The 15,024-nt window shown below is 43.7% G+C and overlaps 1 protein-coding gene across 8 annotated transcripts in view; it reads right to left on the bottom strand.

Moving 5' to 3' along the window:
- Positions 1-1,463: 1,463 nt before the first annotated feature.
- LCLAT1 (lysocardiolipin acyltransferase 1) overlaps positions 1,464-15,024 on the bottom strand; it is a 175,804-nt gene continuing 162,243 nt past the window's right edge. For all 8 annotated transcript variants that reach the window (XM_062209206.1, XM_062209203.1, XM_062209209.1 and 5 more), the window contains one exon: positions 1,464-5,292. In XM_062209206.1, coding sequence (XP_062065190.1) covers positions 4,790-5,292 — 503 coding nt within the window. In that variant the 3' untranslated portion in view covers positions 1,464-4,789. The remainder of the gene's footprint in view (positions 5,293-15,024) is intronic.

The following is a 15,024-nucleotide window of genomic DNA, read 5'->3' as shown; positions in this document are numbered from 1 at the left end:
CACTTGGAGTGGACATCCGTGGTCATTCGGCCATCCAGTATCCATTCATCCTATTCTCAGAAACAATCTGATTTTTGTTTTAAAATTCGCCCCTCATCCCCAGCAGTCTGTATGTCAGAGGAACAAGCTCCAGCCCTGGCTGCAGGTGCAGGGAGTGACCCAGGGATGTAACCCACAGCACATTCGTGGGCAGTGATGGTCTGGGAGGGAGCACAGACCTGGATTAGATTCTTCTTGGAGAAGCAGTTTCTCCCTCTTTCTGCCAGGGCCCAGAGCAGTGCTGAGGGCATCGGGCCGCCACGTGGGTCCTGCAAGTTAAGTCACCACAGGCAGGATCTAGTGTAAGAATACTGGCATGACGAGTGCACTCACCCGGGGGGCTTCCCAGCCAGCATCTGAAGTACCCTCACCAGAAACCCACCTTGCAGACATGGCTGGAACCCCTCATATACTCCATCAGTGAGACCAGTCACGCTGAGGACAATGGGTGGCTGGAAAGGCCTTGCTCACCTCTCCCTCGGCTTAAATGGTCTAACACCAGTCTGCTGCAAGCCTGAGGCTCAGGCCTTGAGCCTGGCTGTCCTGGGGCCAGGTCCATGCTCTCCTGGTGCTGCACACCTATTTCCCAGGGGCCACGTGGGCCCCCCAGGAATTTCCTGTGTGTCAGTCTGGTTGTACACATTTGTCAGGTTTTGGTCAAGGTTTGCTTTTTTTTTTTTCCTTTTTTTTTCTTTTTATTTATTTTTTGACAGAGTGGTCAGTGAGAGAGAGAGAGACAGAGAGAAAGGTCTTCCTTTACTGTTGGTTCACCCTCCAATGGCTGCTGCGGCCGGCGCACCGCGCTGATCCAAAGCTGGGAGCCAGGTGCTTCTCCTGGTCTCCCAAGCGGGTGCAGGGCCTAAGCACTTGGGCCATCCTCCACTGCACTCCCGGGCCACAGCAGAGAGCTGGCCTGGAAGAGGGGCAACCGGGACAGAATCCGGCGCCCCGACCAGGACTAGAACCGGTGTGCCGGTGCCGCAAGGTGGAGGATTAGCCTATTGAGCCGTGGCGCCGGCCAAGGTTTGCTTTCCTAGTCAAACACACATACTCCTTGACTGTGAGGCGAGGGAGGGTGCACAGAGACCCATCTGCCCAGAGATCCCACATTTGGGGAACGACCAGATGGTCCCCAACAGCTGGGCTGGGCTGGGCTGAGAGATGGAGGAAAATCAAGTTCTGTTGACCGCGACTGAGCCTGTAATTTACTGTGGCCCTGGCCCTGTTCAGTTACAGAGGCAGGACTTGCTTTAGCCTAGGATTTTTTTTTTTCTTTGTCATAAACCTGGGAAAGGAAGGGCCCCAAAGAACCAGCTCTTTCTGAAAACTACATATTGTAAGGCTGTGACAAGGTGGGAGAAACTAGTTTTCACCACTCCAGCAAAAACAAAGTAACATACGCATGAAGTATTTAATTTACTCCACTTTATTCTGGGATGTAGGAGGTTACAGTAACACAACTCACAAACATACCAGTGGACGCTGAAAAACTAAGGCCATCCCGTGAGTCGTTTTTACAACTTGATGTTTTACACATAATGATCTTTTTTAAAAAAATCAATTACCAAAACCAAGATTCTCTTTTGAAAGCACGTTTGAGGGCGGTGCAGGGCAACTTTAGGGCCACAGCCAATCAGAAACTAACCTGTGGCAAAACCATTCCTTTGCTACAGCATGAATGGCAGCGCTGGGGCAATCGCTCGCTTCGCCCCCAGCGCTCCTCTCAGAGGGGCCTGACGGGGCGGCCCGTGTTCGGAGTCCACTGCCCTCCCAGCGAGTAGCAAAAAAGGAAGCTTTACCTAAAAAATGCGCTGCAGAACCCTCGGAGCAAGGGAAGAAAGGGACCTGTAACTAAGGCACTGGAGCACATTATTCGTATAAAGAAATGTAAACAAGTGAACCCCCACAGGCTCCCCGGTGAGCGGCCTTCCCGGAAAGGTGCACAGGAGGGTCTCTGCCAGGGCTTGGGAACGCCTCCCTCTCGGCAGCCTGCAGTCATGGCTGCCAGCATCCGATTTTTGACACGAGCCGCTCATCTCCAAGTGACTCGAGTGGAAGTTCTTTCCCTCTAACCTGTGTTTTCACAGCATTCACAGGCAAGCAAGTATTCTACTAGGATTCTTAAGTCATGGACTCGTTCTAACACTGATTTTTTTTTTTTAAACCTTTGACCATGTACTCTGAATTTTGGAGTTATCTGGGCTTGTTTCCAACAAAGACGCCAGGTCTGAGAACCTGTGACCTCATCAGTGCCTCTCCCTGTGGGTTCGCATTTTATGTGCACTGTAAATGAAGCACACCCACGGAGGACACTTCAGAGATGGACAGCACTGTGCACGAATCCAGAGTCTGCCTCTGAGGGCCTGACCAGGCGTGGAGCTGGAGTCACGTCTGTCTGCACCAAGACATAGCAGAGCTTGCTCAGTCCACAGTCACAGGGGGCAAGGTGTGGACGCGGTAATTCCTGAGGCCAGTCCCAACTCTTGAAGCTAAGGGAATTCACACCCGACACGTGAGGATCAATTTCAGGGTCCTAGGGTCAATCATTATCTGTACAGTTAATTTTTAAGACGCAAAGGGCTTTAAAACACAGGGAAAGAAATAATTGCCAATAAAAAAACAAAACTCACAAAAAGGAGGGACGCTTCTCTTTGGAGTTACCATTTCAAATTCTTTGAGTACAAAAGGTCTATCTCCTCCAGTTTGGGTGCTTTATGAGGGTGAATCTGGGCAGGTGAAATACGGTCTTCTTTTATCTGAGACCCGTGTTAGATGATCACAATGACGTTCCCTTTGGCGCTTCCCCAGGCACAGCGGACGGCCGCTGGGCAGGCCACACCTTGAGCAAGGAGCCTCATGAGCGTGCAGGGGCGGGGCTGCATCACAGGCACTCTGGGAGAAGGCTGGCTGTGCCCTCTTCCCCGGACAGACGCTATCCTGATGGCTCAGCTATTTCTGTGTTTAAATACAACCCAGGGAAGGCTCACGGACACTTAAAGTAGCTCTCTTATGAAGGGGAGGGAAAAAAGTTTTGTTTTTGTTTTTTTTTTTAAACCTGAAACACCATTAAGTAAAAGGGTGGCCTGGGAGCAGAGCTGCATACTAACTAATTAGTAAGCTCCCAGAAGGTTTAAAAACAGCTTGGGGAGACCATGTAAATGTGGGTCAGTGCATCCTGGTAGAAGCACTAGCTAACGCTTTGCAATAAAAACGATGTGTCGCAGTGTCCGGCCCCCGCCGTGCTTTCTCTGACTCTGTTCACGGAGTTCAGCTCACCAGTGTTGCCCTTCTGTGGCAAGGCAGGACCCACTGGCTGGGTAAAAGTCACTGACAAGCAAAAACTGAAGTGTGATGCATGCCCAGGGTACATACAACAACAAGTAGCTCTGGAGGTTGGCTTAATGCGGGAGTGAAGCTGACAGGTTTGCTAACAGCTGAAGGCTCTTCATTGCCTCTTAGGTTTGGCAGCCCTGACCACCATCCCTTTTATGGGAAGAGGGTGTGCGCAGCTCTGCTAGAGTAGAAACCCGGCCACAGGCTGCTTTTGGCTGAGGAGGAGACTGGCGCTACTGAGCCGCTGGGCTTCCCGCTGACTCCAAATGACAGGAATACTGAGGGGGAACAACGTGTCCAAAGTGGCTTTAAATATTGCGGCTGAAAGAAGCCTAACGCTGGAAAGAGAGATCCCTTACATCATTAAACAGGATGCGTTGTGGGGTTACCATTTTGGTTTTAGAATCTGTCACAGCTACAAAGGCTGAATCATTTAGGATAAATGATTTTTGCAAGCAATTTGCTGCCCCTTTTACAAGCAATTTGCTGTTGCTGTCTCTGCAGAAGTTAGATACCCATGCACACACAGAAGACACAATAATCTTCCTTTTTGGGTAGGTTTTAAAGAAATCTCAAAAAGATAGTTTCTTACTACAATAACAGCATGTTCTAAGTGTTTCTTTAAAAAAGTTTGTTACTTCATGAATACCATTTTTAACACCTGCCAACACGCTGTAAGGAAACCGCTAAGCATGCAAGATTGAGTGTAAGTGAAGAACCTAACCTGTATCAGTTCCTATCTTTTAAAGTTCAAGCTAAAGTTTCAAAGTGGAGAGCCTGTGGTTGCTCCCTGAGACATGTCCAGGTCTGAGTTTCCAGAGGAGAGAAGGGCACAGGTGGTCTTGTGATGGCTCCATCAGCACAAGGTATTAAGAAGAACGCAGGGCTTCCTCTCAAAGCATCTGATGTGTTTAGGGAGAAGATGGTTCTGCCTCTGATCTTAGGAAAGGATGGGCTGGGTCCAACTGGCTAGAAAGGAAAGAGGATGATGTCAAGGGAGGGGGCTGGGCGCTGGGGAGGACAGTGCTGGCCTCCAGGAGATGCGTGCTCACGCATTTCAGATCTGCCTGTGGTCTGGGGACTCCGTTAGGAAATAGGTTTGGGCCTTTAAGAAAAACTTATGTGTACCTTGTCTGTCACGAGCCTGATGATTGTTTAATAATATTCTGGCTGGAGTTATTTCACAGCAGTCACTCCCTGCTACATACGTAGTATCGAAATTACATTCAAGATCTAAAAAAAAAAAATTGTGTGTGTAGCAATATTTTCCCCACAAAATTAAGTGCAAAATATCTTTAACAAATCAGATGGTAGTAAGAAATATCTGACACAGTCATGCAAAAATGCATTTCGGTTTACAAAGGCTTAGAACATTTCCAAAGTATCCCCTGGCTCTTGCCCTGTGAGCCTTACAATCCTACTCATTTTTCTTTGAGTTTAAATGTGGCTGTTTGTGTAAAAAACGGTAACATGCAAGTTCGATGATCTCCAGTCCACCAAATATTCTCTCTTGCAGCACGAAGATCACAATGGTGATTATAAAATACCACCGGACAAGACTGTACAGGTATATGAGGAGGCACATGGCAGGGCTGAACAGGGTCCAATACAGTATAGACAGCAGCTTGACCACAAGGACCCTGAGCTCAGACTTGCAAGGGGGAACCAGACTCTGTCCAGTAAAGTAAAAATTCTTCTCCCCCTGATAGAAGGACCGCAGCCTCTCTTCTTTCTCCTCCCACCGCTTGTGGCACCAGAGCTGAAGGTCTTCCTTGGACGTGGGGAGGGTGTCTATCGGATGTCGGTGGACGTGAAAGTGGATTTCCTTGGGAAAGTTGCCATGCAGCAGGTGCTTCTCTGTTTGGGGGATGTTGTGGGGATATGCCACGGTGATGTCGTGGACAGCATCGAGGTTCCTACCTGGGTTTGAAAAGATGAAAACAGGGAATGAGCACTGATCAGTCTGGGCAATAGTGCAGACTCCCACTGCAGGGCAGAACCAAACCACTGAGCAGCCAGGACAGAGCACACTCCATGGACAAGGAGCTGGGGACTGGTGTTCCTGGGCCCCACCAGCCATTTGTAGTGTTGTTTTCCTTTTTTCTGCTTGCTAATTACCACAAAGACATTTAGAAGAAAATTATCCTCACTCCCAGAAATAGTGATTTGCCAGTCTGGAACCACAGGGATACACGTGCTAAGTCATAATGGACCAGGCTGTTGCTTGATGACACAGCTGGTTTCATGTTGTAGTGCCTCTTCCATCTGCAGACCTCACAGCCCATTCATTTTTGCCTGCCAACCATAGCCAGAATCCTTGTGCTATTTGCTGTTTAACTCCATCCACCTCCTCCCATTTTCGTTCTCAATGGAGAAACTAAGGCGTCCTGACCTCTGGCCACGTACGCCACCAAGCCTGATTCAGAGGGAGGCCCTTTCATTTACCCACCACTCTGCCCTGTAGTCAGTGCTTCTGCCTCCGCCTCTGCCCAAGCCCTGCCTGCTCGCTCATGGTTACTCACCTCACGCCTTGGACTGCTCTTCCCACTCAGCCATTCCACATCACTCTTTTTTTATTTTTTGACAGGCAGAGTGGATAGAGAGAGAGAGAGACAGCAAGAAAGGTCTTCCTTTTTGCCGTTGGTTCACCCTCCAATGGCCGCTGCGGCCGGCGCACCGCGCTGATCCGAAGCTGGGAGCCAGGTGCTTCTCCTGGTCTCCCATGTGGGTGCAGGGCTCAAGCACTTGGGCCATCCTCCACTGCACTCCTGGGCCACAGCAGAGAGCTGGACTGGAAGAGGGGCAACCGGGATAGAATCCGGCGCCCCGACCGGGACTAGAACCCGGTGTGCTGGCGCCGCAAGGTGGAGGATTAGCCTGTTAAGCCACGGCGCCGGCCTCCACATCACTCTTACATGTAATCGTGAAACGGTTATTTATAAATAATATTTATAAAGCAGTTATAAAGGGTTTATGCATACACCCCAGCCAGCCTTTCTCTTACAGGTGGTTCTTAATACTTACTGATCAAATATAGTACTGTGTTATTACAAATTGGTATCAAAACACTATGAAGAACTTTTCTTTTTTTTTTTTTAACTGATGTTAGTAAGAAATTAAACTGCTTCTTTCCTCTTGACTGATAGTAAGGGTGTGTGTGTGTGCACATGCATGTCCCTTGTGTGTTGCTGGCATTAAAATATTTACTACATGAATAACAATTTTGAGATGATGATGATGGTGTTGCCAATAGAAAGCTTTCTAAGAGAAAAGTTCTAGATTTATTGTGGTGCCAACCAAGGAGGGCTGTATAAGCAAACTTCCTGGGCACATATCCATAGCACTGTTCATCTGGGCCCTGAACACCCTAAGTAGGGACCTTCCCACTTACAACAAATATTCCAATTACTATTTCAGAAAACTGAAAGCAAACAAACAAAACAGAGCTAAAAACAAATCCCTCTGCCTTAAATCAACAGCCTTTTTCCTGAAAACTCAGATGTCCAGCTTTACTGCAAAGGGCTCTAAAAAGAGCTTTAAGCACCGAGGCTCCAAGCAGCCTTGCCCTCTGTAAATGCTCACCTGGCACTCCCCCGCTACCCTGTGTCATTTCTAGATGCCCATGGAGCTTAGACTCAAGTGCCCAGCGCAATGCCTTATGCTAAAATGCTTCCAGAAATATGTGTATGACCGATATTTTTATGGTCTACCAAGTATCTTCTCATTTAAAACTGTGAGATATAATTATTATTCTATACTGGGTTGCTACAACAGCTTAGTTAAGTAATTATGTTCCACACTTTATTATTTATAGCAAGCTCTTTGCATAATGCTTGGCACGTAAGTTCTTAAAGGTTAGCATCTACTACGACTTCTACATCTAGTGAGAATGACTTGTTCTATATTACATATTTTCAACTTGAGTTCTATGAATTCTTGATCCAGCAATCTTGGGGTGGAAGGCAACAGAGTATCTTAAAAACAGCCTGTTTGAAATTTGGGACTTTGTAATGTTGACGTAATTAAAATGAACGAGGCCAGCGCCGTGGTGCACTAGGTTAATCCTCCACCTGTGGCGCCGGCATCCCATATGGGCGCCGGTTCTACTGCTGGTTGCTCTGCTTCTGGTCTAGCTCTCTGCTGTGGCCCGGGAGGGCGGCCCAAGTCCTTGGGCCCCTACACCCACATGGGAGACTGGGAGGAGGCTCTTGGCTTCGGATTGGCGCAGCTCCAGCTGTTGCGGCCACTTGGGGAGTGAACCAACAGAAGGAAGACCTTTCTCTCTGTCTGTAACTCTGCCTGTCAAATATAAATTTAAAAAATGACCTATTTATAAGCAAGTACAGAACAACACTGCAATGTTCAATATGAAAAGACAAAGAAGTAAAAAAGGAACTGAGTTGATATTAAGCTTCCCATAAGCATCGCAGACTAAGAAATGTGTTCACTCCAAACCGTGAGAGGAGGAGGGAGCAAAAGGCATGCATGTGCGGAAAGGTGTCAGTCAACTGTCTTGTTGAATATTTAAACTTTACGTTCAGTAAATGTGTCCGGACAACACAAAGCCACAGGTAACTCTCCTTCTAAGTGGGAGAGACCCGAACGCTGCAGTAGAGGAGCGAACATCCCACATGGTCCCACTCAAGACCTCCTGGTCCATGGTCTCCAGCCACGGAGAGCCAGGGGAGCTTCCAGAGGGCAGGGAGTCAGTGTGACTTGCACGAGTTGACTCAGATGCAAGTCACAACAAGGGGAAGGAGAGTTTGATTTACCAATTTATAATAGGGTGAAATGTGTATTAAGAAAAAATAAGCTCCTACAATTAGGATTTATACTGCCTTTAAGTCGTTTGGTCTGAAGACAACAGACTTTTAAATATGAAAATTAAGATGGCTGCCATCAGTGAAAGCTATTTTAGAAAGGCTGCAATGCTGTTCAGATGGCTTAAATTACACATCCACATGATATCTGCCTGTCCTCTGCTTATTACCAAGGGCTTAGAATGTGGATTTGTTCTGTTGTGAATACTGGGTCTACTGTAAAGTTTCACACTTCACTGCTTGTTTCACACTCTATAGGAACAAGCACAGCTGCATGGATCCTTAGATGTTTCCCTAGAAGAACAAAGCTCTTGCTTAATATTTCAAATTTCATTTTTTAGTCTCAAATTAAGACTGAGGGAATTTTGAGCACTTTATCCATGTTTAAGTAACCAACATGAGTTTAAAAGCCATGACTGAATTCACAAATGTGTATTACAGAAGAGAGTGTCTCCCAAACCTATGACACTGAACCCACGGTTATCAGAAGATCCCATCCGTGGGAACAGCTCATTGGGAATAGGAGAGAGCCAAATCCGCACGTTTGTATATTTCAAAGGAACGAGCTCAAAGAAGCTTTTGTAGTCTCTCAGGGCACACTGGCGTGAAGAAAGCCTGGCTTGTCCATGACTGCTACAGAAGCCAAGCCAACTGTTCAATGATACACAGAGGAGTAGTTTTTTTTTTAAGCCCAAGGCTCTTTATGGAATAGGAATTTTCAGATACTTCTATTAATCAAGTTTATGTGGAGTATAACTTATTTTCTTTTTAATCTTTTTTTAATTAAATTTATTTCATATTAGCCAGATCCAAACTTCTAACTGTAACTGCACACCTTAGGAAAGTTGTTTGTCACTTAGGATGCATTTGTGTTCCAATAAAATGCTAAGGCTCTTGATCTTGAACACTGATTTTCAGACTTAATACTCCAAGAGTGACAGAAGTTGATTTAGTTAATAAGCACTCATTCCCAGTGCCACTTTGACACAGCTGATAAGGCATGACACTAGTCATATACTCTGAAGAACAGACTCCCCCCTCCAAAGAAACCTTTTATTTAAGGAATATAAACTTTATGCATTTCATAAGGACACCTTTAGGAATACAGTGATCTTCCAACCATTCCCACCCTCCTCCCTCTTCCACTCCCATTATCCATTAAGATCCATTTTTGATTAAATTTATACATAGAAGAACAACTGCACACACACACACACACACTGTTCCTCAACAGTAGAGACAAGGGTGTTCAAAATCATTGCATCTTAAAGTTAACTTCACTGGAAGAATAGACTTGAATGAGTAGATTCTGATTGATTACAGGGAAAGGGAACATTTTTATGCCAAGAGCCATTTGGATATTTATAACATCAGTGCAGGTCACACAAGATTATCAGCTTAAAAAAATCAGCCTGCTGTTGCCTTGGTAAGGCCAGCTGACCATTCCTGATTTAGACTACAATTACCAATTAGTAAGATAACCTTTCAGCTTCAAAACAGGAGGGCACACGTGAAGCACTTAAAATCAACTGTTAAAAATCAAGTAGTGCCATGTTTTTGGTTAGAGAACTGCCTTTGTTTTCATTTTCCCCTCTGTATTAGTTGAACACTTATAGCACAAAGAGGGGAGTCAGATGGTTCCCCATCACAACTCTTATCAGCTCTATGACCTCGGCATGTCCTAGTACCTGCTCTCTTAGGATTTTGTGAGGATCCATTGGAAGAACTTAGAGAAATGTGCTCAGAGTCTTGGTATTGTAGTCATTATTCCTCTAGACAGGACAGTTGCCTTTACTACTTGAAGTTGAATTTGTTTTGACTGTTATCCCTTGCCTTCCTTCTTTCTCTAGATTTCTTCTTTCTTTGGGAGAAAGAGGCACGTTGTGGCTTATTCTCTAGCATGCAGCCCACTCTTAGCACAGAAGCAAAGCTGTTGAGAGGACTGACCTGGGCACTATTCCTCCTTCAGCCCTTGGGCATTTTAAGCTAAGCATGGACAGTAAATTCTCCTATGGTATTCAGAGTTTGAATCTGATGATCTGTGCTCCAGTCACTGGCCACCTGCCCTTTTTTTTTTTTTTTTAAGTAAAAGGTATTACTCCAATCTTTTTCAGGGAAAGAACAATCCTGGGCTTAAAAATCAACTTTCAGCTAACGAGGTGAAACTAAAGATGGCATATTTGCTTATCTGAGCTAATTCTGTTCTTTACAGATATTTTTAGAGACCTCTATTTTCACATTTCTATGCTAAATCTGCTATTTCCATGCTGAATATCTCTTGCAATGGGCACTGGCTCTCTGGATCTTTAAAACAAGTTTAATTTTCTTGATAGGCTGAAAACATGTCAACATTTTCCACAACTTAGCAACACTGGTGCGTTAATAGATCCTCTAAGGCAAAAATGTGAATAACAGTATGCACATGCCAAGGCCAGAGTTTGAAAAAGTAAGTAATGACAAACTGAAATGACAGTTCTTGGAACTCTCCTATATAAAAGATGAATATCAGTGCCTAGTTATTAAAAGTAATTATCATGCCACCAATTTATTTCATGGATCATTTATAAAATTTAAAAAAGTCTAGGTTAATTAAGAAGGCCTGAAATATGAGTATTTTAATATACATAATGAATTAAAAATAAAAGCAAAAATAATTCTGCTACTGTATATTACGCTTCGTAGCAAGTGTCATAAACCTTGCCTTCTCCTGGATCAGGGAAAACTTTGATACTTCAAGGACATTTTATAAACAACAATAGCAGGCACCTCACCTCCTGAACAGCTCCTGTAGGCACACTGTGCTTTATTCTCTAATACCCAGTACCCTCCTCTGCCTGTATGGGGCTGAGCAGAGTGAATCATGACACTCCCCTCTCCCACCACAGACTGCTTCAGGAACACATTCACGATTCAGGTTGCCCTATGAGAGATCAGGGGGTGCGGCCTTTTCTGAGAATTCAGTTATATGCTATCTTATGGATTTATAACAGTTCCTGATATAGTAAAGATGTCTACCCTCTATCATATATGTTGAAAATGTTTTATACTAAATTTGCCACCTGGCCACGAGTGAATGTTTTATCGGATTTGCTCCATTTTCTTTATCCATTCCTGCAGGTTTTCTCCTAGTCAATCAGCAAAGCTCCTTCTTTGACAGATAAATATAAAATATTATTTTCTATATACTGTATTGTAAATACTCAAAATTTTCCTTCTGTTACAGCTTTTGGATTCCTGTCCTGTCTCCCTTGAACCCACATTGTATGTGTATTTTATATTTCCCTTTTAAATTTTTTTTGACAGGTAGAGTTATAGACAGTGAGAGAAAGAGACAAAGAGAAAGGTCTTCCTTCTGTTGGTTCACTCCCCAAATGGCTGCTAAAGCCAGTGCTGTGCCGATCCAAAGCCAGGAGCCAGGTGCTTCTCCTGGCCTCCCATGGGGTGCAGGGCCCAAGCACTTGGGCCATCCTCCACTGCCCTCCCGGGCCACAGCAGAGAGCTGGACTGGAAGAAGAGCAACCGGGACTAGAATCGGCACCCATATGGGATGTCGGCGCCACAGGCGGAGGATTATCCGAGCCATGGCGCCGGACCTCTCCTTTTAAATTCTTTTACATAGACATCACATTTTCTAGATAACTCCACTTTTTCCATAGTACTGAAATACCAACTTGGTCATACACTACATTTTCAAATATAAAGATAACTTGTCTCTCTTCTCTGTTATGCTCCACTGATGTCCTTAGTGACTCCCTATCTGGAAAAGCAAGTCTGCCATTGTATTCTGTGTCATACCGTACTTGGCTCCTCCTGGTCAACTGTATTGAATATTTAACTACACAAACTGTAAGAACACTTAATTCAACTCCAAAACCAATACCATACTGCCTGCTCTCCCCCTAAGAAAATCACATCTTCAAATTAGACTTGGCTTATAGTCACATTACCATTTTGGAAGAAAAGACATTTTTACACTGTCTTGTCATCTAGGAAAAGGGCATGTCTTTTATTTTCTTCTAATCAGATCTAAGTTTTCTTTACACAGCTTCTGCGAGTTTCTTTTACAAAGTATTCCTGAACAGTTCATAATTTCTGTCACTATTGTGAATTGATGTTTTCCTATTTCTGTTTTTAGGCAATTGCCACTAGAATAGAGAAAAGCTATTATACATTTATCTTGGAGTCAAAAAAATCAACTAGAATTAGAAAGAATTTAAGACTCATTTTGACTAATCAGCAGCAAAAACAGTTTTATGTTCAATTTTATTGCTTTCATTAGCATTGATTTAGTGACAAAATGGGCATTTTGAATTCAACCAAAATGTAGGTTTTAGTACTTTAGCATTTGTGACATTTACATGTGTAATATGCATACTGCAACAGAATTATATTTATTTTTTCTAGTTCTCATTAGGGAGTGGCTTGACTTTATCAAATATATTTTCAGCATATACTCATAGGGTCAATTTTTCTGAGTAAATTATTAATTGAACACCTGCGTGGGAGTTTGACCTAGATGTTAAGATGCTGGTGAGGACGTCCACACCCCATATCAGAGTACTTAGACGCGAGTCCTGACTCTGCTGCTGATGGCTCATATGGCTTTGGTCCTGGCCATTGTAAGCATTTGGGGCGAGAACCAGTGGATGGGAGTTTTCTGTCACTCTGCCTCTCAAATAAACGTTTTAAGTAAATGTAAACACATATACAACACCTGTATGAACCAGTCTTAGCTGTCGAATACTAAAAGGAAAAAAGGTCATAAATGCAAACAAAAATAATAAAATCATGTGTAGGCTTCAGGTTTTCTCCATTAAATAGATAACTGCACTATATAATTATAAATAAAGGAATTGAATAATTATCAATAAATTTGAGTTAGTAGATCCGTACAGACCGACACGTTCCTCAAAATTCATGGACATTTATAAAATGATTATTTACTTGGGGGCAAGATTTAGATATATTTTATGAAAATGGAGACTTTACAATTCATACACTCAAATAAAAATTTCGCTAAAATAAAATATATTCCATTCAAGTTGTTTTAAAGATAACCCTTGGATGAGAATGTAAGGGAAAATTCTGAACTACCTAATAGGGAATGACAAAGAGAATGTAAGGGATAGAGTCAGAGCTGTATGCAAAAGAAAAACTTCAGCTCTAACATGCTTCATTACTAAACAGGCCCAGCTACTCATCTTGGAAATTAGAGAAGAAATACAGAGAGGAATCTAACAGGAAATAGGAGAGGAAAGTTACTGGAAATAAAAAGTAATAATTATTTCTTGCCCCAGAATTAATTTACTTTTTATTTGAGTACCCAGGTATGGGCAGGCCAGCCTAGCAGCTGTACTCACATGCCATGTCTGTCTTCAACTCCAGGGAGTTTTAGAATATAAATTGCAAAGCAAAAATGGACAGCAATGAATACAACATAATGTGCTATTTAAGTAAAAGGATAGACAAAGGGTACTAGTTTTTAATTTTTTACAGAATTCCCAGCTCTTATTTAGTGTAACTGCTGCCTAAACCTGTGCATCTGTGGACTGCACTGTTGGTGACATGGATTTTTTGCAGCCAATTCTTTCAAAAAACTAATGCCTTCTTTGTTTTTATTATCATTCTTTAAAACAAAGAGGATGTGTTAAACTAGCATAACACATCAAAAAGTCATTGTGTGAATGCAAGACGACGAACAAAATATATTTCATTTGAGTGTCGGGCTCAACAAACTTGTAAGTGATTTCTGTCTAGCTGTTTTGGCAATATCTAACAGATTCAGATTACAAGTGTCAGCACATGCACAGTCTGCTCCCTTGTTGGCCTCTGAAGTGAAGGGGACTGGGAACTGCAGATGCCTTAGCACTGACTGAAGGCAACTGGCGATGCTGTGTACCAAGTGCCTGCTATGGGCTGGGCATTATTCATTCAGCAAGTCCTACGGTGCCAAACAGGGCTGTAGACGTTTTTGGGGTACACACATAACAGTAGAAGATCCTTACTCCTGTAAATCATCAGGTTACATGGTCACTTTTGAGTATCCTAACTCCCAAGATATTATCCCTCTGGTGCAGTGTTGACACGGCCACAGGCACTATGGGAGGACCACAGTTAAACAGCTCTAGACCTGTCTCCCATGCCTTTCAAACGGGCAGCTCTTTCTAGGAGCTGGCAGCTAGAGAGTGACCTAGGTTTGCACCCAAGCGTTGACCTTGAGCAAGTTACTTAACTCTCAGGGACTCAGAGCCTCATCTGCAAAGTGGGAATAACACTGTCCTTGGAGGGCTAGAGGAAAACAAAGGTGCTTCTTGCTAACCAGTGTGCAAAGGCAGTCTACTATGTTTAGTAGAGAAATGAATCCTGTTCTAAATGAGAAGACTCTGTTGTCTCTATTTAGAATTTCACTTAATCTTTCTTGTACTACATATTTTCATCTCGTAAGTGCATTATGAACACTATCTTGAATAGTTCTGTTTTACAGAAAGTATAAATGAGTGGAAATTATGTAATCTGCCTGTTATCCACTTATAAACAAAGCTTAATTGGCTGCTCCACAGATCTGGAAGCTAGGCCCTACCACCCACTTTGTACATGAGCAGAATCTCTAAACTATAATCTGGTAAATCTGGAAAATATCCAGTAATAGCAATATGGCTTACACCTGTAAAGATATGCCCCAAAGCAAAGTCTAATGTTGCTATTCCCCCTCATTATTGTCTTTGTGATTTTGCATGTAACAGTTACTGGCGATTTCACTGTTTTCTCCTTTGAGAAATAAGAAATTTAGTGAGGATGGTGTACTGTCAAGTGGGTGGGGGCAAGCAGTCCG

This window comes from Lepus europaeus, chromosome 13 (genome assembly GCF_033115175.1).
Source record: "Lepus europaeus isolate LE1 chromosome 13, mLepTim1.pri, whole genome shotgun sequence".
NCBI classification, from domain to species: domain Eukaryota; kingdom Metazoa; phylum Chordata; class Mammalia; order Lagomorpha; family Leporidae; genus Lepus; species Lepus europaeus.
The sequence above is the reverse complement of the archived record's forward strand: the minus strand, read 5'-3'. Positions and strand labels throughout refer to the sequence as shown.